This window comes from Taeniopygia guttata, chromosome 35 (assembly GCF_048771995.1).
Source record: "Taeniopygia guttata chromosome 35, bTaeGut7.mat, whole genome shotgun sequence".
NCBI classification, from domain to species: domain Eukaryota; kingdom Metazoa; phylum Chordata; class Aves; order Passeriformes; family Estrildidae; genus Taeniopygia; species Taeniopygia guttata.
This window is the reverse complement of record NC_133060.1, coordinates 1,688,382-1,715,876: the sequence shown is the minus strand read 5'-3', so window position 1 is coordinate 1,715,876 and position 27,495 is coordinate 1,688,382. Positions and strand designations below refer to the sequence as shown.

General features: G+C 43.4%; 1 protein-coding gene and 1 long non-coding RNA gene across 2 annotated transcripts; both read left to right on the top strand.

Moving 5' to 3' along the window:
- The first annotated feature begins 369 nt into the window (after window positions 1-369).
- LOC115492234 (HLA class II histocompatibility antigen, DM beta chain) lies at window positions 370-22,018 on the top strand. The gene is made up of 5 exons (XM_072921019.1): window positions 370-634; window positions 2,904-3,202; window positions 7,358-7,499; window positions 15,262-15,585; window positions 21,726-22,018. The coding sequence occupies exons 1-5, from the start codon at window positions 451-453 to the stop codon at window positions 22,016-22,018; spliced, it is 1,242 nt and encodes a 413-aa protein (XP_072777120.1). The 5' UTR covers window positions 370-450.
- A 1,830-nt stretch (window positions 22,019-23,848) lies between these two features.
- On the top strand, window positions 23,849-27,115 carry LOC140681418 (uncharacterized). Its single transcript, XR_012052596.1, has 3 exons — window positions 23,849-23,894; window positions 24,497-24,529; window positions 24,626-27,115. It is a non-coding gene; the product is annotated as an uncharacterized lncRNA (long non-coding RNA).
- Window positions 27,116-27,495: the final 380 nt, after the last annotated feature.

Below are 27,495 nucleotides of genomic sequence, written 5' to 3'. Positions count from 1 at the left end.
CCCAGTTCCCCCCAGTCCATTTCCAGTCCCTCCCAGTCCATTCCCAGTCCCTCCCAGTCCCCCCCAGTCCGTCCCAGTTCCCTCCCAGTCCATCCCAGTCCCTCCCAGTGCTCCCAGTCCCTCCCAGTCCATTTCCAGTTCCCCCCAGTCCCTCCCAGTTCCCCCCAGTTCCCCCCCCAGTCCCTCCCAGTCCCTCCCAGTTCCCTCCCAGTTCCCCCCAGTCCCTCCCAGTCCGTCCCAGTTCCCTCCCAGTCCCTCCCAGTTCTCCCAGTTCGCTCCCAATCTATTCCCAGTCCCCCCCCCAGTGCTCCCAGTCCCTCCCAGTCCCTCCCAGTCCCTCCCAGTTCTCCCAGTTCGCTCCAAGTCCCGCTGGCGGCCGCTGCCGCCTCAGTCCTGCCTGGCAACAAGTGACGCGCGCCCTCCGCGCGCTCCCATTGGCTGCCCCAAAAAATGTCCCCAAATGTCCCCAAACCTCCCCCGAAACCACCTCCCAGTTCCCTCCCAGTTCCTCCCAGTTCCTCCCAGTTCCTCCCAGTTCCTCCCAGTCCGTCCCAGTCCGTCCCAGTCCGTCCCAGTTCGTCCCAGTTCGCGATGCTGCCGCTGCTGCTGGCGGCGCTCGGAGCCCCCGGGGCGGGTGAGGAGCGCGGGTTTGGGGGGAAAAATCCGGGAAAAATGGGGAAAATTTGGGAAAATTTGGGAAAAGGGGAAGTCGGGGATGAGGGTGAGGCTGGGGGGGCTCCTCCCTATGAGTTTTGGGGGGGTTGGAGCGGATTTTGGGGTGAAAAATTGGGAATTTGGGGAGGTTTGGGGGGGCTCTGCCTTGTGCCAGAGGGGTTTTGGCGGGAAAATTTGGGGAAAATTTGGGAAAATTTGGGGAAATTTGGGAAAAGGGAAAGTTGGGGATGAGGGTGAGGCTGGGGGGGATCCGCCCTATAAATTTTGGGGGGCGTGGAGCGGATTTTGGGGTGAAAAAATGGGAATTTGGGGAGGTTTGGGGGGGCTCTGCCTTGTGGCAGCGGGGTTTCGAGGGGGGTTTTGGCGGGAAAAAATTTGGGGAAAATTTGGGAAAATTTGGGGAAATTTGGGAAAAGGGGAGTCGAGGATGAAGGCGGGGCTGGGGGGGCTCCGCCCTATAAATTTTGGGGGGGGTGGAGCGGATTTTGGGGTGAAAAATTGGGAATTTGGGGAGGTTTGGGGGGGCTCTGCCTTGTGCCAGCGGGGTTTTGGCGGGAAAAAATTTGGGGAAAATTTGGGAAAATTTGGGAAAAGGGAAAGTCGGGGATGAGGGTGAGGCTGGGGGGGCTCCGCCCTATAAATTTTGGGAGGGGTGGAGCCGATTTTGGGGTGAAAAATTGGGAATTTGGGGAGGTTTGAGGGGGCTCTGCCTTGTGCCAGCGGGGTTTTGGCGGGAAAAAATTTGGGGAAAATTTGGGAAAATTTGGGAAAAGGGAAAATTGGGGATGAGGGTGAGGCTGGGGGGGCTCCGCCCTATAAATTTTGGGGGGGGTGGAGCGGATTTTGGGGTGAAAAATTGGGAATTTGGGGAGGTTTGGGGGGGCTCTGCCTTGTGCCAGCGGGGTTTTGGCGGGAAAAAATTTGGGGAAAATTTGGGAAAATTTGGGAAAATTTGGGAAAATTTGGGAAAAGGGAAAGTTAGGGATGGGGGGGGGGCCGGGGGGGCTCTTCCCCATGAGGTTTGGGGGGGGTGGAGCGGATTTTGGGGTGAAAAATTGGGAATTTGGGGAGATTTGGGGGGGCTCTGCCTTTTGAGGGGGCGGATTTGGGGAGGAAATTGCCCAAAATCAACCGGAAAACTTTAAAAAACCCAAAATCCCCCAAAAATTCCCATAAAATCCTCCCTAATAGCCCAAAGCCCCCCAAATTCCAAAAAATCGGCAAAAAATTCCTCATAAACCGCAAAAAAACACCAAAAAGTCCCATTAAAATCACAATAAAACCACCAAAAGTACTTTAAAATATTTTAAAAATCGCCAAAATATTCACCCAAAAGTCAAAGAAAATATCAGCAAAAAATCCAGAAAATAACAAAAAATCTCCCAAAAAAACAAACAAAAAATTTAAAAATAAAAAATCCCCAAAAAACCAAAAAGTCCTTACAAAAACCCCAAAAATCTCAAAAAATCCCAAGAAAATCTCAAAAAAATTCAATAAAATTTTAAAAATCCAAAAATCTAAAGAAATCCCCAAAATCCCTCAAAAATCCCAAGAAAATCCAAAAATTCTAAAAAATAACCCCAAGAAATCCCCAAAATCCCTAAAAATCCCCTAAAAATCCCAAAAAATCTCAGAACAAAAAAAAATCCCAAAAAGTCCTAAAACAGCTCCACAAAATCCCCCCAAAAAACACAGAAAATGCAAAAAAAAACCCCAAAACCAATCCCAAGAAAATAAAAAATCCAATAAAACAAAAAAATCTCAAAAATAACCCAAAAATCCCAGAAAATCCAATTATAAACATCAAAAAACAAACAAAAAAAAAACCAAAAAAGAAAAATCACAAGAAATTCGGAAAATCCCTAAAAAAAAAGAAATCCCCACAAATTCACCCAAAATCCAAAAAAATCTCAGAAAAAAATCCTAAAAACTCTCCAAAAATACCCCAAAAACCCGAAAAAATACCAGAAAAATTCCAAGAAAATCCCCCAAAAAAACCCCAAAAAAACCCCTAAAAAACAACAAAAAAAAACCCCAAAAAACCCCTAAAAAACCAAAAAAATCCCCAAAAAACCCCCGAAAACCACCCCAAAAAACCAAGAAATTCCAAAACACCCCAAAAAAACCCCACAAAAAACCAAGAAATTCCAAAACACCCCAAAAAAAACCCAAAAACCCAAGAAAATCCCAAAAATCCTTTTAAAATTCCCTTTTTTTGTCCCCTTCAGCCCCGTTCGTGCTGCAGGTGGCCTCCAGCTGCTGGTTGGCCACCGACGGTTCCTTGGTGGCCACCAACGGCTCGCAGGACGTGGAGGTGGCGCTGTCCCGGATGCCGCTGGTCTGTGGGGACCTGCGGGGACCTCGCGGTGGCCCGTGCCAGCAGGGGGGACTCTTGGGGACACTTGGGGACACGGTGGCAGAGGCGCTGGCCCGGGACAGCCGGTGGGGACAGCGGCTGCGGCAGCGGCGGCGCCTCTGCCAGGAGCTGCCCAAGATGGTGTGGCCACCGCTGAGAGGTCAGGGGACAGCGGGGACATTGGGGACTTTGGGGACATTGGGAACATTGGGGACATTGGGGACATTGGGGACATTGGGGACATTTGGGACATTGGGGACATTGGGGACATTGGAGACATTGGGGACATTTGACACGTTGGGGACAATGGGAGATATTGGGGACATTGGAGATGTTGGCGACATTTGGAGACTTTGAGAACATTTGGGACATTGGGGACATTGGGGACATTGGGGGCGTTGGGGACATTGGAGACATTTGGGGACTTTGAGAACATTTGGGACATTGGGGACATCGGGGGGATTGGGGACGTTGGGGACATTGGGGACATTGGGGGCATTGGGGACATTGGGGACATTGGGAATGTTGGGGACATTGGGGACATTGGGGACATTGGGGGTGTTTGGGACATTGAGGACATCTGGGACATCAAGGGGACATTGGAGATGTTGGAGACATTTGGGGACTTTGAGGACATTGGGGAAATTGGGGACATTGGGGGTGTTTGGGACATTGGTGATATTGGACATGTTGGGGACATTGGGGACTTTGAGGACATTGGGGACATTTTTGGGGATTGGGGACATTGGGGACATTGGGGACATTTGGGACATTTGAGGACATTGGGGACATTGGGGACATTGGGGACATTGGAGATGTTGGCGACATTTGGGGACTTTGAGAACATTTGGGACATTGGGGACATTCGGGGACATTGGGGACGTTGGGGACATTGGGGACATTGGGGTCATTGGGGACATTGGGGACATTGGGGATGTTGGGGACATTGGGGACTTTGGGGACATTGGGGACATTGGGGACATTGGGGACATTTGGGACATTGGGGATGTTTGGGGACAATGGGGACATTGGGGACATTGGGACATTGGGGACATTGGGGACATTGGGGACATTGGGGACATTGGGGACGTTGGGGACATTGGGGTCATTGGGGACATTGGACACATTGGGGACATTGGGGGGTTGGGGACATTTGACACGTTGGGGACATTGGGGACATTGGGGGGATTGGGGGGATTGGGGACATTGGACACATTGGGGACATTGGGGACATTGGGGACATTGGGGACATTGGGGACATTGGGGACATTTGACACGTTGGGGACTTTGGGGACATTGGGGACATTGGGGACATTGGGGACATTGGGGACATTTGACACGTTGGGGACTTTGGGGACATTGGGGACATTGGGGACATTGGGGACATTGGGGACATTTGACACGTTGGGGACTTTGGGGACATTGGGGACATTGGGGACATTGGGGACATTGGGGACATTTGACACGTTGGGGACTTTGGGGACATTGGGGACATTGGGGACATTGGGGACATTGGGGACATTGGGAATGTTGGGGACGTTGGGGACGTTGGGGACATTTGAGGACATTGAGGATGTTGGAGACATTGGGGGTGTTTGAAACATTGGGGACATTGGGGACATTGGGGAGCTGGAGACATTGGGGACATTTGGGACATTGGGGACACTTGGGGACATTGGGGTCATTGGGGACATTGGGGTCATTGGGGACATTGGGGGATATTGGGGACATTGGGGACATTGGGGACATTGGGGACATTGGGGACATTGGGGACATTGGGGACATTGGGGGACATTTGGGACATTGGGGGGATTGGGGACATTGGACACATTGGACACATTGGGGACATTTGAGGACATTGGGGACTTTGGGGACATTGGGGGACTTTGAGAACATTTGGGACATTGGGGACATTTGGGGACATTTGGGACATTGGGGGGATTGGGGACATTGGACACATTGGACACATTGGGGACATTTGAGGACATTGGGGACTTTGGGGACATTGAGAACATTGGGGACATTGGATACATTGGGGACATTTGAGGACGTTGGGGACATTGGGGACTTTGAGAACATTTGGGACATTGGGGACATTGGGGACATTTGAGGACATTGGGGGTGTTTGGGACATTGGGGATATTGGACACGTTGGGGACATTGGGGACATTGGGGACATTGGACACATTGGGGACATTGGGGACATTGGGGACATTGGGGTCATTTGGGACATTGGGGACATTGGGGACTTTGGGACATTTGGGGGGATTGGGAACATTGGGGACATTGGGGACATTGGGGACATTGGGGACATTGGGGACATTGGGGACTTTGGGGACATTGGGGACATTAGAGGACATTGGGGTCATTGGGGACATTGGGGAGATTTGGGACATTGGGGACATTGGGGACATTGGGGATGTTGGGGACATTGGGGACATTGGGGACATTGGGGACTTTGGGGACATTGGGGACATTGGGGACATTGGGGACATTGGGGGGACATTGGGGACATTGGACACATTGGACACATTGGGGACATTGGGGACATTGGGGGGACATTGGGGACATTGGGGGGACATTGGGGACATTGGGGACATTTGGGACATTGGGGACATTGGGGACATTGGACACATTGGGGATATTTGAGGACATTGGGGACATTGGGGACATTGGGGACGTTGGGGACATTGGGAATGTTGGGGACATTGGGGACATTGGGGACTTTGGGGACATTGGGGACATTTGAGGACTTTGGGGACGTTGGGGACATTGGGGACATTTGACACGTTGGGGACATTGGGGACATTGGGGACATTGGGGACATTGGGGACATTTGAGGACCTTGGGGATGTTTGGGACGTTGGGGACATTGCGGACATTGGGGATATTGGGGACATTGGGAATGTTGGGGATGTTGGGGACATTGGACACGTTGGGGACAATGGGAGATATTGGGGACATTGGAGATGTTGGCGACATTTGGGGACTTTGAGAACATTTGGGACATTGGGGACATTGGGGACATTGGGGACATTGGGGGTGTTTGGGACATTGGGGACATTGGGGACGTTGGGGACTTTGGAGACGTTTGAGGACATTGGGGACATTGGGGGTGTTTGGGGACATTGGGGACGTTGGGGACATTGGGGACATTGGGGACATTGGGGACATTGGGGACATTGGGGACATTTGAGGACATTGGGGACGTTGGGGACAATGGGGCTGTTTGGGATATTGGGGACATTGGAGATGTTGGAGACATTTGGGGACTTTGAGAACATTGGGGACATTGGGGACATTGGGAACATTGGGGACATTGGGGACTTTGGGGACATTGGGGACATTGGGGACATTGGGGACATTGGGGACGTTGGGGACATTGGGGACATTGGGGACATTGGGGACATTGGGGACTTTGGGGACATTGGGGACATTGGAGACGTTTGAGGACATTGGCGACATTTGGGGACTTTGAGACCATTTGGGACATTGGGGACATTGGGGACATTGGGGACATTGGGGCTGTTTGGGACATTGGGGACATTGGGGATGTTGGAGATGTTGGAGACATTTGGGGACTTTGAGAACATTTGGGGACATTGGGGACATTGGGGACATTGGGGACATTGGGGACGTTGGGGACATTGGGGGACATTGGGGACATTGGGGGGATTGGGGACATTGGGGACATTGGGGGGATTGGGGACATTGGGGACATTGGACACGTTGGGGACATTGGGGACTTTGGGGACATTGGGGACGTTGGGGACGTTGGGGACTTTGGGAACACTGGGGACATTGGGGACATTGGGGACATTGGGGAGCTGGAGACATCAAGGACATTGGGGACTCTTGGGGACACTTGGGGACACGGTGGCAGAGGCGCTGGCCCAGGACAGCCGGTGGGGACAGCGGCTGCGGCAGCGGCGGCGCCTCTGCCAGGAGCTGCCCAAGATGGTGTGGCCACCGCTGAGAGGTCAGGGGACAGCGGGGACATTGGGGACATTGGGGACATTTGAGGACTTTGGGGACGTTGGGGACATTGGGAATGTTGGGGACATTGAGGACATTGGACACATTGGGGACATTGGGGACGTTGGGGACATTGGGGTCATTGGGGACATTGGGGACATTGGGGACATTTGAGGACATTGGGGGTGTTTGGGACATTGGGGATATTGGACATGTTGGGGACATTGGGGACATTGGGGACATTGGACACGTTGGGGACATTGGGGACATTGGGGGGACATTGGGGACATTGGGGGTGTTTGGGACATTGGGGATATTGGACACGTTGGGGACATTGGGGACATTGGGGAGCTGGAGACATCAAGGACATTGGGGACACTTGGGGACACGGTGGCACAGGCGCTGGCCCAGGACAGCCGGTGGGGACAGCGGCTGCGGCAGCGGCGGCGCCTCTGCCAGGAGCTGCCCAAGATGGTGTGGCCACCGCTGAGAGGTCAGGGGACAGCGGGGACAGCGGGGACATTGGGGACATTGGGGACATTGGGGACATTGGGGACATTCGACACGTTGGGGACATTGGGGACATTGGGAATGTTGGGGACATTGGGGGACATTGGGGATATTGGGGGGATTGGGGACATTGGGGATGTTTGGGACATTGGGGACATTGGGGACATTGGAGACATTGGGGACATTGGGGACATTGGGGACATTGGGGACATTGGGAATGTTGGGGACATCGGGGACATTGGGGACTTTGGGGACATTGGGGACATTGGGGACATTGGGGACATTGGGGGGATTGGGGACATTGGGGTCATTTGGGGACATTGGGGACGTTGGGGACATTTGGGCTTTTGGGGACACCGGAAATACCGGAGACATTTGGGACAATTTGGGACAATTTTGGCAACATTGGTGCCCATTTTGGGGCCATTTTGGGACAAACTTTGGGGCCATTTTGGGACACACTTGGGGACACATTTGGGGACATATTTGGGGTCACTTTTAGGACACTTTGGGGACACATTTGGGGTCACTTTTAGGACATTTTGGGCCCATTTTGGAAACATTTTTTGCCATTTTGGGAACATTGGCGGCCATTTTGTTGGAGCCATTTTGGGGCCATTTTGGGGCTATTTTGGATCACATTTGGGGACACATTTGGGGTCACTTTTAGGACATTTGGGACAATTTTAGAGAACATTTTGTGGAACATTTTGGGACCATTTTGGGACCATTTTGGGGAACATTTTGTGCCATTTTGGGAACATTGGTGGCCATTTTGTGGGAGCCATTTTGGACCCATTTTGGGGCCATTTTGGATCACATTTGGGGACACATTTGGGGACATATTTTGGGTCACTTTTAGGACACTTTGGGGACACATTTGGGTCACTTTTAGGATATTTTGGGCCCATTTTGGGGAACATTTATTGCCATTTTGGAAACATTTTGGAAACATTTGGTGCCATTTTGGGAACATTGGCGGCCATTTTGTGGGAGCCATTTTGGGGCCATTTTAGGGCCATTTTGGATCACATTTGGGGACACATTTGGGGACATATTTTGGGTCACTTTTAGGATATTTTGGGCCCATTTTGGGGAACATTTGGTGCCATTTTGGGAACATTGGCGGCCATTTTGTGGGAGCCATTTTGGAGGCATTTTAGGGCCATTGGGGACACATTTGGGGACATATTTGGGGTCACTTTTAGGACACTTTGGGGACACATTTGGGGTCATTTTTAGGATATTTTGGGCTCATTTTGGGGAACATTTGGTGCCATTTTGGCAACATTGGTGGCCATTTTGTGGGAGCCATTTTGGGGCTATTTTGGGGCCATTTGGATCACATTTGGGGACACATTTGGGGACATATTTTGGGTCACTTTTAGGACACTTTGGGGTCACATTTGGGGTCACTTTTAGGATATTTTGGGACCATTTTGGGGAATATTTTGTGCCATTTTGGGAACATTGGCGGCCATTTTGTGAGAGCCATTTTGGGGCCATTTTTGGGCCATTTTAGGGCCATTGGGGACACATTTGGGGACATATTTGGGGACACTTTTAGGACATTTTGGGGACATATCTGGGTCACTTTTAGGAAATTTTGGGCCCATTTTGGGGAACATTTTTTGCCATTTTGGAAACATTTTTTGCCATTTGGGGAACATTGGCGGCCATTTTGTGGGAGCCATTTTGGGGCCATTTTGGGACACACTTGGGGACACATTTGGGGACATATTTGGGGACACTTTTAGGACACTTTGGGGACACATTTGGGGTCACTTTTAGGACATTTTGAGGACACATTTGCGGCCACTTTTAGGACATTTTGGGCCCATTTTGGGGCAGATTTGGGCACACTGGTGGCCATTTTGAGGCACATCGGCGGCCATCTTGGGCCCATTTTGAACCCATTTTTCTCCATTTTGGGACACATTTGGTGACACATTTGGGGCCATTTTGGGGCCACTTTTAGGACATTTTGAGGCACATTTGTGGCACAATTTGGGGCCATTTTGGGGAACATTTTGGGACCATTTTGGGGAACATTTTGTGCCATTTTGGGCACATTGGCGGCCATTTTGTGGGAGTCATTTTGGGACCCTTTTGGGACACACTTGGTGACACATTTGGGGCCATTTTGGGGACACTTTTAGGACATTTTGAGGACACATTTGCGTCCACTTTTAGGACATTTTGGGCCCATTTTGGGGCAGATTTGGGCACACTGGTGGCCATTTTGAGGCACATTGGCGGCCATCTTGGGGCCATTTTGGACCCATTTTTCTCCATTTTGGGGCCATTTGGTGACACATTTGGGGACACTTTTAGGACATTTTGGGGACATATTTGGGGACACTTTTAGGACATTTTGAGGACACATTTGTGGCACAATTTGGGGCCATTTTGGGGAACATTTTGGGACCATTTTGGGGAACATTTTGGGCCATTTTGGGAACATTGGTGGCCATTTTGTGGGAGCCATTTTGGGGCCATTTTAGGGCCATTGGGGACACATTTGGGGACATATTTTGGGTCACTTTTAGGACATTTTGGGGACACATTTGGGGACATATTTGGGTCACTTTTTGGACATTTTGGGGACACATTTGGGGTCATTTTTAGGATATTTTGGGCCCATTTGGGGGAACATTTGGTGCCATTTTGGGCACATTGGCGGCCATTTTGTGGGAGCCATTTTGGGGCCATTTTGGGGCCATTGGGGACACATTTGGGGACATATTTGGGGACACTTTTAAGACATTTTGGGGTCACATTTGGGTCACTTTTAGGACACTTTGGGGACACATTTGGGGTCATTTTTAGGATATTTTGGGCCCATTTTGGGGAACATTTTGTGCCATTTTGGGAACATTGGCGGCCATTTTGTGGGAGCTATTTTGGGGGCATTTTGGGGCCATTTTAGGGACACATTTGGGGACACATTTGGGGTCACTTTTAGGACATTTGGGACAATTTTAGAGAACATTTTGTGGAACATTTTGGGACCATTTTGGGGAACATTTGGTGCCATTTTGGGAACATTGGCGGCCATTTTGTGGGAGCCATTTTGGGGCCATTTTAGGGACACATTTGGGGACACATTTGGGGTCACTTTTAGGACATTTGGGACAATTTTAGAGAACATTTTGTGGAACATTTTGGGACCATTTTGGGACCATTTTGGGGCCATTTTGGGGAACATTTTGTGCCATTTTGGGAACATTGGCAGCCATTTTGTGGGAGCCATTTTAGGGCCATTTTGGATCACATTTGGGGACACATTTGGGGACATATTTTGGGTCACTTTTAGGACACTTTGGGGACACATTTGGGGACACTTTTAGGACATTTTGGGGTCACATTTGGGGTCATTTTTAGGATATTTTGGGCCCATTTTGGGGAACATTTGGTGCCATTTTGGGAACATTGGCAGCCATTTTGTGGGAGCCATTTTGGGGCCATTTTGGGGCTATTTTGGATCACATTTGGGGACACATTTGGGGACACATTTGGGGTCACTTTTAGGACATTTGGGACAATTTTAGTGAACATTTTGTGGAACATTTTGGGACCATTTTGGGACCATTTTGGGGAATATTTGGTGCCATTTTGGGAACATTGGCGGCCATTTTGTGGGAGACATTTTGGGGCCATTTTGGGGCTATTTTGGATCACGTTTGGGGACACATTTGGGGACATATTTTGGGTCACTTTTAGGACACTTTGGGGACACATTTGGGGTCATTTTTAGGATATTTTGGGCCCATTTTGGGGAACATTTTGTGCCATTTTGGGCACATTGGCGGCCATTTTGTGGGGGCCATTTTGGGGCCATTTTAGGGCCATTGGGGACACATTTGGGGACATATTTGGGGACACTTTTAGGACATTTTGGGGACACATTTGGGTCACTTTTAGGATATTTTGGGCCCATTTTAGGGAACATTTTTTGCCATTTTGGAAACATTTGGTGCCATTTTGGGAACATTGGCAGCCATTTTGTGGGAGCCATTTTGGGGCCATTTTGGGGCTATTTTGGATCACATTTGGGGACACATTTGGGGACATATTTTGGGTCACTTTTAGGACACTTTGGGGACACATTTGGGGTCATTTTTAGGATATTTTGGGCCCATTTTGGGGAACATTTGGTGCCATTTTGGGAACATTGGCGGCCATTTTGTGGGAGCCATTTTGGGACCCTTTTGGGACACACTTGGTGACATATTTGGGGACACTTTTAGGACATTTTGGGCTCATTTTGGGGCAGATTTGGGCACACTGGCGGCCATTTTGAGGCACATCGGCGGCCATCTTGGGGCTATTTTGGACCCATTTTTCTCCATTTTGGGACATACTTGGTGACACATTTGGGGCCATTTTGGGGACACTTTTAGGACATCTTGAGGCACATTTGTGGCACAATTTGGGGCCATTTTGGGAAACATGTTGGGGCAGATTTGGGCACACTGGTGGCCTTTTTGAGGCACATCGGCGGCCATCTTGGGGCCATTTTGAACCCATTTTTCTCCATTTTGGGGCCATTTGGTGACACAAAGCCACTTCCACCACGTCCCCAAATGTCCCCAACTGTCCCCAACTGTCCCCCCAGCGCCACCACGGCTGCGCATCGTCCCCGATTTTGGGCCCATTTTGGGGCAGATTTGGGCACACTGGTGACCTTTTTGAGGCACATCGGCGGCCATCTTGGGGCTATTTTGGACCCATTTTTCTCCATTTTGGGACACACTTGGTGACACATTTGGGGCCATTTTGGGGACACTTTTAGGACATTTTGAGGCACATTTGTGGCACAATTTGGGGCCATTTTGGGAAACATGTTGGGGCAGATTTGGGCACACTGGTGGCCTTTTTGAGGCACATCGGCGGCCATCTTGGGGCCATTTTGGGCCCATTTTTCTCCATTTTGGGACATACTTGGTGACACATTTGGGGCCATTTTGGGGACACTTTTAGGACATCTTGAGGCACATTTGTGGCACAATTTGGGGCCATTTTGGGAAACATGTTGGGGCAGATTTGGGCACACTGGTGGCCTTTTTGAGGCACATCGGCGGCCATCTTGGGGCCATTTTGAACCCATTTTTCTCCATTTTGGGGCCATTTGGTGACACAAAGCCACTTCCACCACGTCCCCAAATGTCCCCAACTGTCCCCAACTGTCCCCCCAGCGCCACCACGGCTGCGCATCGTCCCCGATTTTGGGCCCATTTTGGGGCAGATTTGGGCACACTGGTGACCTTTTTGAGGCACATCGGCGGCCATCTTGGGGCTATTTTGGACCCATTTTTCTCCATTTTGGGACACACTTGGTGACACATTTGGGGCCATTTTGGGGACACTTTTAGGACATTTTGAGGCACATTTGTGGCACAATTTGGGGCCATTTTGGGAAACATGTTGGGGCAGATTTGGGCACACTGGTGGCCTTTTTGAGGCACATCGGCGGCCATCTTGGGGCCATTTTGGGCCCATTTTTCTCCATTTTGGGACACACTTGGTGACACATTTGGGGACACTTTTAGGACATTTTGAGGCACATTTGTGGCACAATTTGGGGCCATTTTGGGACCATTTTGGGGAACATTTTGTGCCATTTTGGGAACATTGGCAGCCATTTTGTGGGAGCCATGGGGCCACTTTAGGACACACTTGGTGACATATTTGGGGCCATTTTGGGGACACTTTTTGGGACACACTTGGTGACACATTTGGGGACACTTTTAGGACATTTTGAAGACACATTTGCGTCCACTTTTAGGACATTTTGGGCCCATTTTGGGGCAGATTTGGGCACACTGGTGGCCATTTTGAGGCACATCGGCGGCCATCTTGGGGCCATTTTGGGCTCATTTTTCTCCATTTTGGGACACACTTGGTGACACATTTGGGGCCATTTTGGGGACACTTTTAGGACATTTTGAGGACACATTTTGGCCACTTTTAGGACATTTTGGGCCCATTTTGGGGCAGATTTGGGCACACTGGCGGCCATTTTGAGGCACATCGGCGGCCATCTTGGGGCCATTTTGAACCCATTTTTCTCCATTTTGGGGCCATTTGGTGACACATTTGGGGACACTTTTAGGACATTTTGAGGACACATTTGGGGCCACTTTTAGGACATTTTGGGCCCATTTTGGGGCAGATTTGGGCACACTGGTGGCCATTTTGAGGCACATTGGCGGCCATCTTGGGGCCATTTTGGGCTCATTTTTCTCCATTTTGGGACACACTTGGTGACACATTTGGGGACACTTTTAGGACACATTTGCGGCCACTTTTAGGACATTTTGGGCCCATTTTGGGGCAGATTTGGGCACACTGGTGGCCTCTTTGAGGAACATCGGCGGCCATCTTGGGGCCATTTTGGACCCATTTTTCTCCATTTTGGGGCCATTTGGTGACACATTTGGGGACACTTTTAGGACATTTTGGGGACATATTTGGGGCCACTTTTAGGACATTTTGAGGACACATTTGTGGTACAATTTGGGGCCATTTTGGGGAACATTTTGGGACCATTTTGGGGAACATTTTGTGCCATTTTGGGAACATTGGCGGCCATTTTGTGGGAGCCATGGGGCCACTTTAGGACACACTTGGTGACACATTTGGGGCCATTTTGGGACCTTTTTTGGGCACACTTGGTGACACATTTGGGGCCATTTTGGGGACACTTTTAGGACATTTTGAGGACACATTTGCAGCCACTTTTAGGACATTTTGGGCCCATTTTGGGGCAGATCTGGGCACACTGGTGGCCATTTTGAGGCACATTGGTGGCCATCTTGGGGCCATTTTGAACCCATTTTTCTCCATTTTGGGACACACTTGGTGACACATTTGGGGACACTTTTAGGACATTTTGAGGCACATTTGTGGCACAATTTGGGGCCATTTTGGGGAACATTTTGGGACCATTTTGGGGAACATTTTGTACCATTTTGGGAACATTGGCGGCCATTTTGTGGGAGCCATGGGGCCACTTTAGGACACACTTGGTGACATATTTGGGGCCATTTTGGGACATTTTTGGGACACACTTGGTGACACATTTGGGGACACTTTTAGGACATTTTGAGGACACTTTTAGGACATTTTGGGCCCATTTTGGGGCAGATTTGGGCACACTGGTGGCCATTTTGAGGCACATCGGCGGCCATCTTGGGGCCATTTTAAACCCATTTTTCTCCATTTTGGGACACACTTGGTGACACATTTGGGGACACTTTTAGGACATTTTGGGGACATATTTGGGGCCACTTTTAGGACATTTTGAGGCACATTTGTGGCACAATTTGGGACCATTTTGGGGAACATTTTGGGACCATTTTGGGGAACATTTTGTGCCATTTTGGGAACATTGGCGGCCATTTTGTGGGAGCCATGGGGCCACTTTAGGACACACTTGGTGACATATTTGGGGCCATTTTGGGACCTTTTTGGGACACACTTGGTGACACATTTGGGGACACTTTTAGGACATTTTGAGGACACATTTGTGGCCACTTTTAGGACATTTTTGGCCCATTTTGGGGCAGATTTGGGCACACTGGCGGCCATTTTGAGGCACATCGGCGGCCATCTTGGTGCCATTTTGAACCCATTTTTCTCCATTTTGGGGCCATTTGGTGACACAAAGCCACTTCCACCACGTCCCCAACTGTCCCCAAATGTCCCCAAATGTCCCCAAATGTCCCCAACTGTCCCCGCAGCGCCACCACGGCTGCGCATCGTCCCCGAGCGCTGGGGAACCGCGCTGGCCCTGACGTGTTACGCCTGGGCCTTCTCCCCCGCCGACATCACCCTGACGTGGCTCCGCAACGGGGTCGTCCCCGATGCCACCGCCGGTGACATCATCGGTGACATCATCGGTGACGCCGTCGGGGACACTTCGAGACAATCGCGGGCGCTGCCGGTGGGGGACGGAACGTTCCGGGCGCAGGTGACGATCCAGGTGCCACCGGGGTCATCTGGGGACACTTTCGAGTGCCTGGCGCTGCACCCCGGCCTGGAGGAGCCGCTCCGGGTCACGTGGGGTGAGGATTTTTGGGGACATTTTGGGAAATTTTGGGAAATTTTGGGACATTTTGGGAAATTTTGGGAAATTTTGGGAAATTTTGGGACATTTTGGGACATTTTGGGAAATTTTGGGACATTTTGGGACATTTTGGGACATTTTGGGAAATTTTGGGACATTTTGGGAAATTTTGGGAAATTTTGGGAAATTTTGGGACATTTTGGGACATTTTGGGAAATTTTGGGACATTTTGGGACATTTTGGGACATTTTGGGAAATTTTGGGAAATTTTGGGAAATTTTAGGACATTTTGGGAAATTTTGGGAAATTTTGGGAAATTTTGGGACATTTTGGGACATTTTGGGACATTTTGGGAAATTTTGGGAAATTTTGGGAAATTTTGGGAATTTTGGGAAATTTTGGGAAATTTTGGGACATTTTGGGAAATTTTGGGAAATTTGGGAAATTTTGGGACATTTTGGGACATTTTGGGACATTTTGGGAAATTTTGGGACATTTTGGGAAATTTTGGGAAATTTTGGGACATTTGGGGAAATTTTGGGACATTTTGGGAAATTTTGGGACATTTTGGGAAATTTTGGGAAATTTTGGGAAATTTTGGAGAATTTTGGGACATTTTGGGACATTTTGGGACATTTTGGGAAATTTTGGGACATTTTGGGAAATTTTGGGACATTTTGGGACATTTTGGGAAATTTTGGGAAATTTTGGGACATTTTGGGACATTTTGGGAAATTTTGGGACATTTTGGGAAATTTTGGGAAATTTTGGGACATTTGGGGAAATTTTGGGACATTTTGGGAAATTTTGGGAAATTTTGGGACATTTTGGGACATTTTGGGACATTTTGGGAAATTTTGGGACATTTTGGGACATTTTGGGACATTTTGGGACATTTTGGGAAATTTTGGGACATTTTGGGAAATTTTGGGACATTTTGGGACATTTTGGGAAATTTTGGGACATTTTGGGAAATTTTGGGAAATTTTGGGAAATTTTGGGAAAATTTGGGACATTTTGGGAAATTTTGGGAAATTTTGGGAAATTTTGGGACATTTTGGGAAATTTTGGGAAATTTTGGGAAATTTTGGGAAATTTTGGGACATTTTGGGACATTTTGGGAAATTTTGGGAATTTTTGGGACTTTTGGAAATTTTGGGAAATTTTGGGAAATTTTGGGACATTTTGGGAAAATTTGGGACATTTTGGGAAATTTGGGGAAATTTTGGGACATTTTGGGAAATTTTGGGACATTTTGGGACATTTTGGGAAATTTTGGGACATTTTGGGACATTTTGGGACATTTTGGGAAATTTTGGGACATTTTGGGACATTTTGGGACATTTTGGGAAATTTTGGGACATTTTGGGAAATTTTGGGACATTTTGGGACATTTTGGGAAATTTTGGGACATTTTGGGAAATTTTGGGAAATTTTGGGAAATTTTGGGAAAATTTGGGACATTTTGGGAAATTTTGGGAAATTTTGGGACATTTTGGGAAATTTTGGGAAATTTTGGGAAATTTTGGGAAATTTTGGGACATTTTGGGACATTTTGGGAAATTTTGGGAATTTTTGGGACTTTTGGAAATTTTGGGAAATTTTGGGAAATTTTGGGACATTTTGGGAAAATTTGGGACATTTTGGGAAATTTGGGGAAATTTTGGGACATTTTGGGAAATTTTGGGACATTTTGGGACATTTTGGGAAATTTTGGGACATTTTGGGACATTTTGGGACATTTTGGGACATTTTGGGAAATTTTGGGACATTTTGGGACATTTTGGGACATTTTGGGACATTTTGGGAAATTTGGGACATTTTGGGACATTTTGGGAAATTTTGGGGCATTCTGGGAAATTTTGGGAAATTTTGGGAAATTTTGGGAAATTTTGGGACATTTGGGGAAATTTTGGGACATTTTGGGAAATTTTGGGAAATTTTGGGAAATTTTGGGACATTTTGGGACATTTTGGGAAATTTTGGGACATTTTGGGACATTTTGGGACATTTTGGGAAATTTTGGGACATTTTGGGACATTTTGGGAAATTTTGGGACATTTTGGGAAATTTTGGGACATTTTGGGGGATTTTTGGGAATTTTGGGAAATTTTGGGAAATTTTGGGACATTTTGGGAAATTTTGGGACATTTTGGGAAATTTTGGGACATTTTGGGACATTTTGGGAAATTTTGGGAAATTTTGGGACATTTTGGGAAATTTTGGGGACATTTTGGGAAATTTTGGGACATTTTGGGACATTTTGGGAAATTTTGGGGAATTTTGGGGAATTTTGGGACATTTTGGGACATTTTGGGACATTTTGGGAAATTTTGGGACATTTTGGGACATTTTTGGACATTTTGGGAAATTTTGGGAAATTTCGGGAAATTTTGGGACATTTGGGGAAATTTTGGGACATTTGGGGAAATTTAGGGAAATTTTGGGACTTTTGGGACATTTTGGGAAATTTTGGGAAATTTTGGGACATTTTGGGAAATTTTGGGAAATTTTGGGACATTTTGGGACATTTTGGGAAATTTTGGGAAATTTTGGGACATTTTGGGAAATTTTGGGACATTTTGGGACATTTTGGGAAATTTTGGGAAATTTTGGGAAATTTTGGGACATTTTGGGAAATTTTGGGACATTTTGGGAAATTTTGGGACATTTTGGGACATTTTGGGAAATTTTGGGAAATTATGGGACATTTTGGGACATTTTGGGAAATTTTGGGACATTTTGGGACATTTTGGGACTTTTTGGGAAATTTTGGCAAATTTTGGGAAATTTTGGGAAATTTTGGGACATTTTGGGAAATTTTGGGACATTTTGGGACATTTTGGGAAATTTTGGGAAATTTTGGGACATTTTGGGAAATTTTGGGAATTTTTGGGAAATTTTGGGACATTTTGGGAAATTTTGGGAAATTTTGGGGGATTTTTGGGAATTTTTGGGGATTTTTTTGGGGATTTTTCTAAATTTTTGGGACATTTTTTTATTTTTTATACAATTTTGACGGCGTTTTTTACAATTTTTTTTTTACTTCTTTTACAATTTTTGGGAGGATTTTTAGGATTTTTTAGTTTGGGGATTTGGGGGTTTTTAGGAATTTTGGGAGGTTTTTTTTGGATTGGATTTTAGGAATTTTGGGTGGAATAATTGGAGTTTTGGGTGGAATAATTGGAATTTTGGGTGGAATAATTGGAATTTTGGGTGGAATAATTGGAATTTTGGGTGGAATAATTGGAATTTTGGGTGGAATAATTTGAATTTGGGGTGGAATAATTGGAATTTTGGGTGGAATAATTGGAATTTTGGGTGGATAAATTGGAATTTTGGGTGGAATAATTGGAATTTCGGGTGGAATAATTGGAATTTTGGGTGGAATAATTGGAATTTTGGGTGGAATAATTGGAATTTCGGGTGGAATAATTGGAATTTCACGGTGATAAATTGGAATTTTGGGTGGAATAATTGGAATTTTGGGTGGAATAATTGGAATTTCGGGTGGAATAATTGGAATTTTGGCTGGAATAATTGGAATTTTGGCTGGAATAATTGGAATTTTGGGTGGATAAATTTGAATTTTGGGTGGAATAATTGGAATTTTGGGTGGAATAATTGGAATTTTGGGTGGAATAATTGGAATTTTGGGTGGAATAATTGGAATTATTTTGGGTGGAATAATTGGAATTTTGGGTGGATAAATTTGAATTTTGGGTGGAATAATTGGAATTTTGGGTGGAATAATTGGAGTTTTGGGTGGAATAATTGGAATTTTGGGTGGAATAATGGGAATTTTGGGTGGAATCATTGGAATTTTGGGTGGAATAATTGGAATTTTGGGTGGATAAATTTGAATTTTGGGTGGAATAATGGGAATTTTGGGTGGAATAATTGGAATTTTGGGTGGAATAATTGGAATTTTGGCTGGAATAATTGGAATTTCGGGTGGATAAATTTGAATTTTGGCTGGAATAATTGGAATTTTGAGTGGAATAATGGGAATTTTGGCTGGAATAATTGGAATTTTGGGTGGAATAATTGGAATTTTGGGTGGATAAATTGGAATTTTGGGTGGAATAATTGGAATTTTCGGTGGAATAATGTGAATTTTGGGTGGAATAATTGGAATTTTGGCTGGAATAATGTGAATTTTGGGTGGAATAATTGGAATTTTGGGTGGAATAATTGGAATTTTGGCTGGAATAATTGGAATTTTGGGTGGATTAATTGGAATTTTGCCTGGAATAATTGGAATTTTGGGTGGAATAATTGGAATTTTGGGTGGATTAATTGGAATTTTGGGTGGAATAATTGGAATTTTGGGTGGAATAATTGGAATTTTGGGTGGAATAATTGGAATTTTGGCTGGAATAATTGGAATTTTGGGTGGAATAATTTGAATTTTGGCTGGAATAATTGGAATTTTGGGTGGATTAATTGGAATTTTGGGTGGAATAATTGGAATTTTGGGTGGAATAATTGGAATTTTGGGTGGAATAATTGGAATTTTGGGCGGAATAATTGGAATTTTGGGTGGAATAATTGGAATTTTGGGTGGAATAATTGGAATTTTGGGTGGAATAATTGGAATTTTGGGTGGAATAATTGGAATTTTGGGTGGATTAATTGGAATTTCGGGTGGAATAATTGGAATTTCGGGTGGAATAATTGGAATTTTGGCTGGAATAATTGGAATTTTGGGTGGATTAATTTGAATTTTGGGTGGAATAATTGGAATTTTGGGTGGATAAATTTGAATTTTGGGTGGAATAATTGGAATTTTGGGTGGAATAATTGGAATTATTTTGGGTGGAATAATTGGAATTTTGGGTGGAATAATTGGAATTTTGGGTGGAATAATTGGAATTTTGGGTGGAATAATTGGAATTTTGGCTGGAATAATTGGAATTTTGGGTGGATAAATTTGAATTTTGGGTGGATAAATTTGAATTTTGGGCGGAATAATTGGAATTTTGGGTGGAATAATTTGAATTTTGGGTGGAATAATTGGAATTTTGGGTGGAATAATTGGAATTTTGGCTGGAATAATTGGAATTTTGGGTGGAATAATTGGAATTTTGGGTGGATAAATTTGAATTTTGGGTGGAATAATTGGAATTTTGGGTGGAATAATTGGAATTTTGGGTGGAATAATGTGAATTTTGGGTGGAATAATTGGAATTTTGGGTGCAATAATTGGAATTTCATGGTGATAAATTGGAATTTTGGGTGGAATAATTGGAATTTTGGGTGGAATAATTGGAATTTGGGGTGGAATAATTGGAATTTTGAGTGGAATAATTGGAATTTTGGCTGGAATAATTGGAGTTTTGGGTGGAATAATTGGAATTTTGGGTGGATAAATTTGAATTTTGGGTGGAATCATTGGAATTTTGGGTGGAATAATTGGAATTTCACGGTGATAAATTGGAATTTTGGGAGGAATAATTGGAATTTTGGGAGGAATAATTGGAATTTTGGGTGGAATAATTTGAATTTTGGGTGGAATAATTGGAATTTTGGGTGGAATAATTGGAATTTCGGGTGGAATAATTGGAATTTTGGGTGGAAAATTGGAATTTTGGCTGGAATAATTGGAATTTTGAGTGGAATAATTGGAATTTTGGCTGGAATAATTGGAGTTTTGGGTGGAATAATTGGAATTTTGGGTGGAATAATTGGAATTTTGGGTGGAATCATTGGAATTTTGGATGGAATCATTGGAATTTTGGGTGGAATAATTGGAATTTTGGGTGGAATAATTGGAATTTTGGGTGGAATAATTGGAATTTTGGGTGGAATAATTGGGATTTTGGCTGGAATAATTGGAATTTTGGGTGGAATCATTGGAATTTTGGGTGGAATCATTGGAATTTTGGGTGGAATCATTGGAATTTCGGGTGGAATAATTGGAATTTTGGGTGGAATAATTGGAATTTTGGGTGGAATAATTGGAATTTCGGGTGGAATCATTGGAATTTTGGGTGGAATAATTGGAATTTTGGCTGGAATAATTGGAATTTTGGCTGGAATAATGGGAATTTTGGGTGGAATAATTGGAATTTTGGGTGGAATAATGGGAATTTTGGGTGGAATAATTGGAATTTTGGAATTTTCTCCGTGTCCCAGCGCCGGGCCCGTCGCGGCGTCTCTCGCTCTTGGTGGCGTTTTCGGTTCTGTCGCTGCTCCTGGGGCTGCTCCTGCTCCTCCTCGGCCTCCGACGCTTCCTGCGCGCAGGTGCCACCTCGTGTCCTTTTTGTCACTTTTGGTCACTTTTGGTCACTTTTTTGTCACTTTTTGTCGCTTTTTTGTCACTTTTGGGCACTTTTGGGCACTTTTTGTCGCTTTTTTGGTCACTTTTTGTCGCTTTTTTGGTCACTTTTTTCTCACTTTTCGGCACTTTAATGTCACTTTTATGCTGATTTTTATCACTTTTTGTCGCACTTTTTTTGCTTTTTGTCACTTTTTTGTTGTTTTTTGTCACTTTTTATCACTTTTCGTCCCTTTTTGTCACTTTTTTGATTCTTTTTGTTACTTTTTGTCACTTTTGGTCGCTTTTTGTCACTTTTGTGTCACTTTTTGTCACTTTTGGTTGCTTTTTGTCGCTTTTTGTCGCTTTTTGGCACTTTTCGTCCCTTTTTGTCACTTTTTTGATTCTTTTTGTTGATTTTTGTCACTTTTGTCACTTTTTGTCACTTTTTGTCACTTTTTGTTGCTTTTTGTTGCTTTTTGCCACTTTTTTGTCGCTTTTTGTCACTTTTTGTCACTTTGTGTCACTTTTTGTCGCTTTTCGTCCCTTTTGTCACTTTTTGTCCCTTTTTGTCCCTTTTTGTCACTTTTTGTCGCTTTTGTCACTTTTTGTCGTTTTTTGTCACATTTTGTCACTATTTGTCGCTTTTGTTGCTTTTGTCACTTTTTGTCACATTTTATCACTTTTTGTCACTTTTTGTCGCTTTTTGTCGACTTTTGTCGCTTTTTGTCACTTTTTGTCGCTTTTTGTCACTTTTCGTCCCTTTTTGTCACTTTTTTGATTATTTTTGTTGCTTTTTGTCACTTTTTTGTCGCTTTTTGGCACTTTTGTCACTTTTGGTCGCTTTTTATCACTTTTTGTTACTTTTTGTCACTTTTTGTCACTTTTTGTCACTTTTGTCACTTTTTTGTTGCTTTTTATCACTTTTTGTTGCTTTTTGTCGCTTTGTTTCGCTTTTTTGTTACTTTTTGTCACTTTTTTGTCGCTTTGTGTCGCTTTTTGTCGCTTTTGTCACTTTTTGTCGCTTTTGGGCACTTTTTGTCGCTTTTGGTCATTTTTTGTTGCTTTTTTGGTCATTTTTTTATCACTTTTTGGCACTTTAATGTCACTTTTATGCTGATTTTTATCACTTTTTGTTGTTTTTTGTCGCCTTTTGTCACTTTTTGTTGCTTTTTTGTCGCTTTTTGTCGCTTTTTGTCACTTTTTGTCACTTTTTGTCACTTTTTGTCGCTTTGTGTCGCTTTTTGTTACTTTTTTGTTGCTATTTGTCACTTTTTGTTGCTTTTTGGCACTTTTTTGTCGCTTTTTGGCACTTTTGACACTTTTTTGTCGCTTTTTGTCACTTTTTGTTGCTTTTTGTCACTTTTTGTCACTTTTTTTATTCTTTTTGTTGCTTTTTGTCACTTTTTGTTACTTTGTGTCGCTTTTTGTCCCTTTTTGTCACTTTTTGTCACTTTTTGTCACTTTTTTGTCGCTTTTTGTCACTTTTTGTCACTTTTTGTCGCTTTTTGTCACTTTTTGTCACTTTTTGTTGCTTTTGGTCACTTTTTGTCACTTTTTGTCACTTTTTGTCGCTTTTTGTCACTTTTTGTCACTTTTTGTCACTTTTTGTCACTTTTTGTCGCTTTTTGTCACTTTTCTGATTCTTTTTGTTGCTTTTGGCCACTTTTTGTCGCTTTTTGTCGCTTTTTTCGCTTTTTGTTGCTTTTTGTCACTTTTTGTCGCTTTTTGATGCTTTTTGTCGCTTTTTCGCTTTTTTTTTTGCTTTTTTTCGCTTTTTGCATCTTTTTGGCACTTTTATGTAATTTTTTTCTGATTTTTGTCGCTTTTTGTCACTTTTATGTCATTTTTATGCTGATTTTTGTCACTTTTTGTCCCTTTTATGTCACTTTTTTTCTGCTTTTGCTGCTTTTTGTCACTTTTATGCTGTTTTTTGTCACTTTTTGTCCCTTCCTGTCCTTTTTTGCCCACTTTTACCTCATTTCATCTCATTTTTCCCCATTTTCTCCCTGCAGGTTACTCCTCGCTCCCCGGTGCCACCCACGCAGGTGAGGAAACCCTTTTTTCATATTTTTTGTCCCTTTTTTATCATTTTCTATTACTTTTCTTAATTTTTTGCCCATTTCCCTCTCTTTTTGTCCCTTTTCCACCCCCTTTTTTTCTCCTTTTTTCCCAAATTTTCCCCCCACTTTTTCATCAACGTTTGTCCCTTTTTATTGGTTTTTTTAAATCTTTTTTTATCCTTTTTTTATCCTTTTTTCCATTTTTTCTCCCTTTTTATTTTGTTTATCATTTTTCTCCCTTTTTCCTCCATTTTTTAAACTTTTTCTCCCTGTTTTTTTCTCCCTTTTTCCTCATTTTTTTTCACTTTTCCCCCCTTTCTGTTGCTTTTTTCTCCTTTTTTTCTCATTTTTTAACTTTTTCTCCATTTCTGTTGCTTTTTTCTCCCTTTTTTCACCTTTTTTTCCACTTTTTCATCACTATTTATCCTTTTTTGCCCATTTTTATTGCTTTTTTTCTCCTTTTTTCTCCCTTCTTTCGAATTTTTTCACCTTTTCTCTTTTTCTGTTGTTTTTTTCTCCCCTTTTTCTCCTTTTTTATCTCATTTTTGTCCATTTTTGTCCATTTTTACCCCATTTTCTCCCTGCAGGTTACTCCCCCCTCCCTGGTGACACCTACGCAGGTGAGGGACCCCAATGTCACCTCCTGTCCCTTTTTTTCACTTTTTTCCCCATTTTTTCACCTTTTTTCTCCCATTTTTTATATTTTCCCTTCCCAGGCAGCATCTGAGGATCTTCCCAGGATGGTGACGGCGACGAGACCCGAAAAACCCGAAATTCACCCCAAAAATCTGCTCCAAAAACCCCCCCAGAATCCCCAAATCTCCCTCTAAAATCCCCCAAATCCCACCCAAAAATCCCCCCCAAAATCCCATTTAAAACCCAAAAAAAATCCCCAAAAAATCCCTCAAAAATCCCCCCTAAGAACGCCCCAAAAATTTTTAAAAATCCCCAAAATAATCCCCCCAAAATCCGCCCAAAAATCCCCTCAAATTCCCATTAAAAATCGCCCACAAATTTCCCAAAAATACAAAAAAAAATCCCCCTCAAATCCCATTAAAAATCTCCCAAAAAACCCCAAAAATCCCATAAAAATCCTCAAAAAAAAAAATCCCCCTAAAATCTCCCTCAAATTCTATTAAAGTCCTTTTAAAATTCCCAAAAAATTCCCCTCAAATACAAGAAAAAAAACCTGAAATCCCATTAAAAACCAAAAAAAACCCCAAAATTCCCCCTCAAATCCCATTAAAATCCCCCAAAAAGTCCCCAAAATTCCCCTCAAATCCCATAAAAATCAAAAACAATCCCCTCAAATCCCATAAAAATCCCCAAAATTTCTGCCCAAAAATCCCCCTCAATCCCAAAAAAAATCCCCAAAAATTCCCCCTCAAATCCCATTAAAATCCCCCAAAAATTCCCCTCAAATCCCATTAAAAATCCCCCCAAAATTCCCATAAATCCCCCTCAAATCCCATTAAAAATCTCCCAAAAATACAAAAAAATCCCCTAAAATTCCCCAGAAAAATTCCCCAAAATTGCCCTGAAATCCCATAAAAATCCCCAAAAATCCCCCAAAAATTCGCCTCAAATCCCATTAAAAATCACACAAAAATACAAAAAAAAATCCCCCAAATTTCCCCTCAAATCCCAATAAAAATCCCACAAAATACAAAAAAAATCCCCCAAATTTCCCCTCAAATCCCATTAAAAATCCCCAAAAATACAAAAAAAACACCCCAAATTTCCCCTCAAATCCCAATAAAAATCCCACAAAAAGTCCCCAAAATTGCCCTGAAATCCCATAAAAATCCCCAAAAATCCCCCAAAAATTCGCCTCAAATCCCATTAAAAATCACACAAAAATACAAAAAAAAATCCCCCAAAATCCCTCTTAAATCCCATAAAAATCCCCCTCAAATCCCATAAAAATCCCCAAAATTTCTGCCCAAAAATCCCCCTCAAATCCCCCCAAAAAATCCCAAAAAATTCCCCTCAAATCCCATTAAAAATCCCCCCAAAATTCCCATAAATCCCCCTCAAATCCCATTAAAAATATCCCAAAAATACAAAAAAATCCCCTAAAAATCCCCAGAAAAATTCCCCAAAATTGCCCTGAAATCCCATAAAAATCCCCAAAAATCCCCCAAAAATTCGCCTCAAATCCCATTAAAAATCACACAAAAATCCCCAAAAAAATCCCCCAAAATCCCTCTTAAATCCCATAAAAATCCCTAAAAATCCCCCTCAAATCCCATAAAAATCCCCAAAATTTCTGCCCAAAAATCCCCCTCAAATCCCCAAAAAAAAATCCCCAAAAATCCCCCTCAAATCCCATTAAAAATCTCCCAAAATTCCCATAAATCCCCCTCAAATCCCATTAAAAATCTCCCAAAAATACAAAAAAAATCCCCTAAAAATCCCCAGAAAAATTCCCCAAAATTGCCCTGAAATCCCATTAAAATCCCCAAAAATCTGCCTCAAATCCAATTAAAAATCACACAAAAATACAAAAAAAAATCCCCCAAATTTCCCCTCAAATCCCAATAAAAATCCCACAAAAATACAAAAAAAATCCCCCAAATTTCCCCTCAAATCCCATTAAAAATCCCCCCAAAATTCCCATAAATCCCCCTCAAATCCCAAAAAAAAATCCCCAAAAATTCCCCTCAAATCCCATTAAAAATCTCCCAAAAATCCAAAAAAAATCCCCTAAAAATCCCCAGAAAAATTCCCCAAAATTGCCCTGAAATCCCATAAAAATCCCAAAAATCTGCCTCAAATCCCATTAAAAATCTCCCAAAAATACAAAAAAAATCCCCTAAAAATCCCCAGAAAAAATCCCCCAAAATTGCCCTGAAATCCCATAAAAATCCCCAAAAATTCCCCTCAAATCCCATTAAAAATCCCACAAAAATACAAAAAAAAATCCCCCAAATTTCCGCTCAAATCCCATTAAAAATCCCATAAAAATCCAAAAAAAAATCCCCCAAATTTCCCCTCAAATTCCAATAAAAATCCCACAAAAATACAAAAAAAAAACCCCAAATTTTCCCTAAAATCCCATTAAAAATCCCACAAAAATCCCAAAAAATCCCCCAAAATTTAATAATAATAAAATTATTACAATTAGAGTAATAAAAATTTACATTTAATTACGGATATTTGGATATAGGAAATACCCTAAAACAATAAACTGTTGCATATTCATATCTCCCTCATGTTTATGCAAATTTTTATTTAAAACAATCGACTGTTGCATATTCATATCTCCCTCATGTTTATGCAAATTTTATTTAAAACAACCAACTGTTGCATATTCATATCTCCCTCATGTTTATGCAAATTTTTATTTAAAACAAGAATTCTGATTCATTTAATCCCCAAAAAAAAAAATTCCCTCACGTACGTAAATTTATTTTTAAATATAAATTTATTTTAAAACAATTTATTTTAAAATATAAAATCAATTTTAAATCATTTTAAAAAATAAATTCATTTTAAAACATCCATTTATTTTAAAAAATCAATTTATTTTAAAATATAAATTTATTTTAAAATATAAATTTATTTTAAAATAAAAATTTATTTT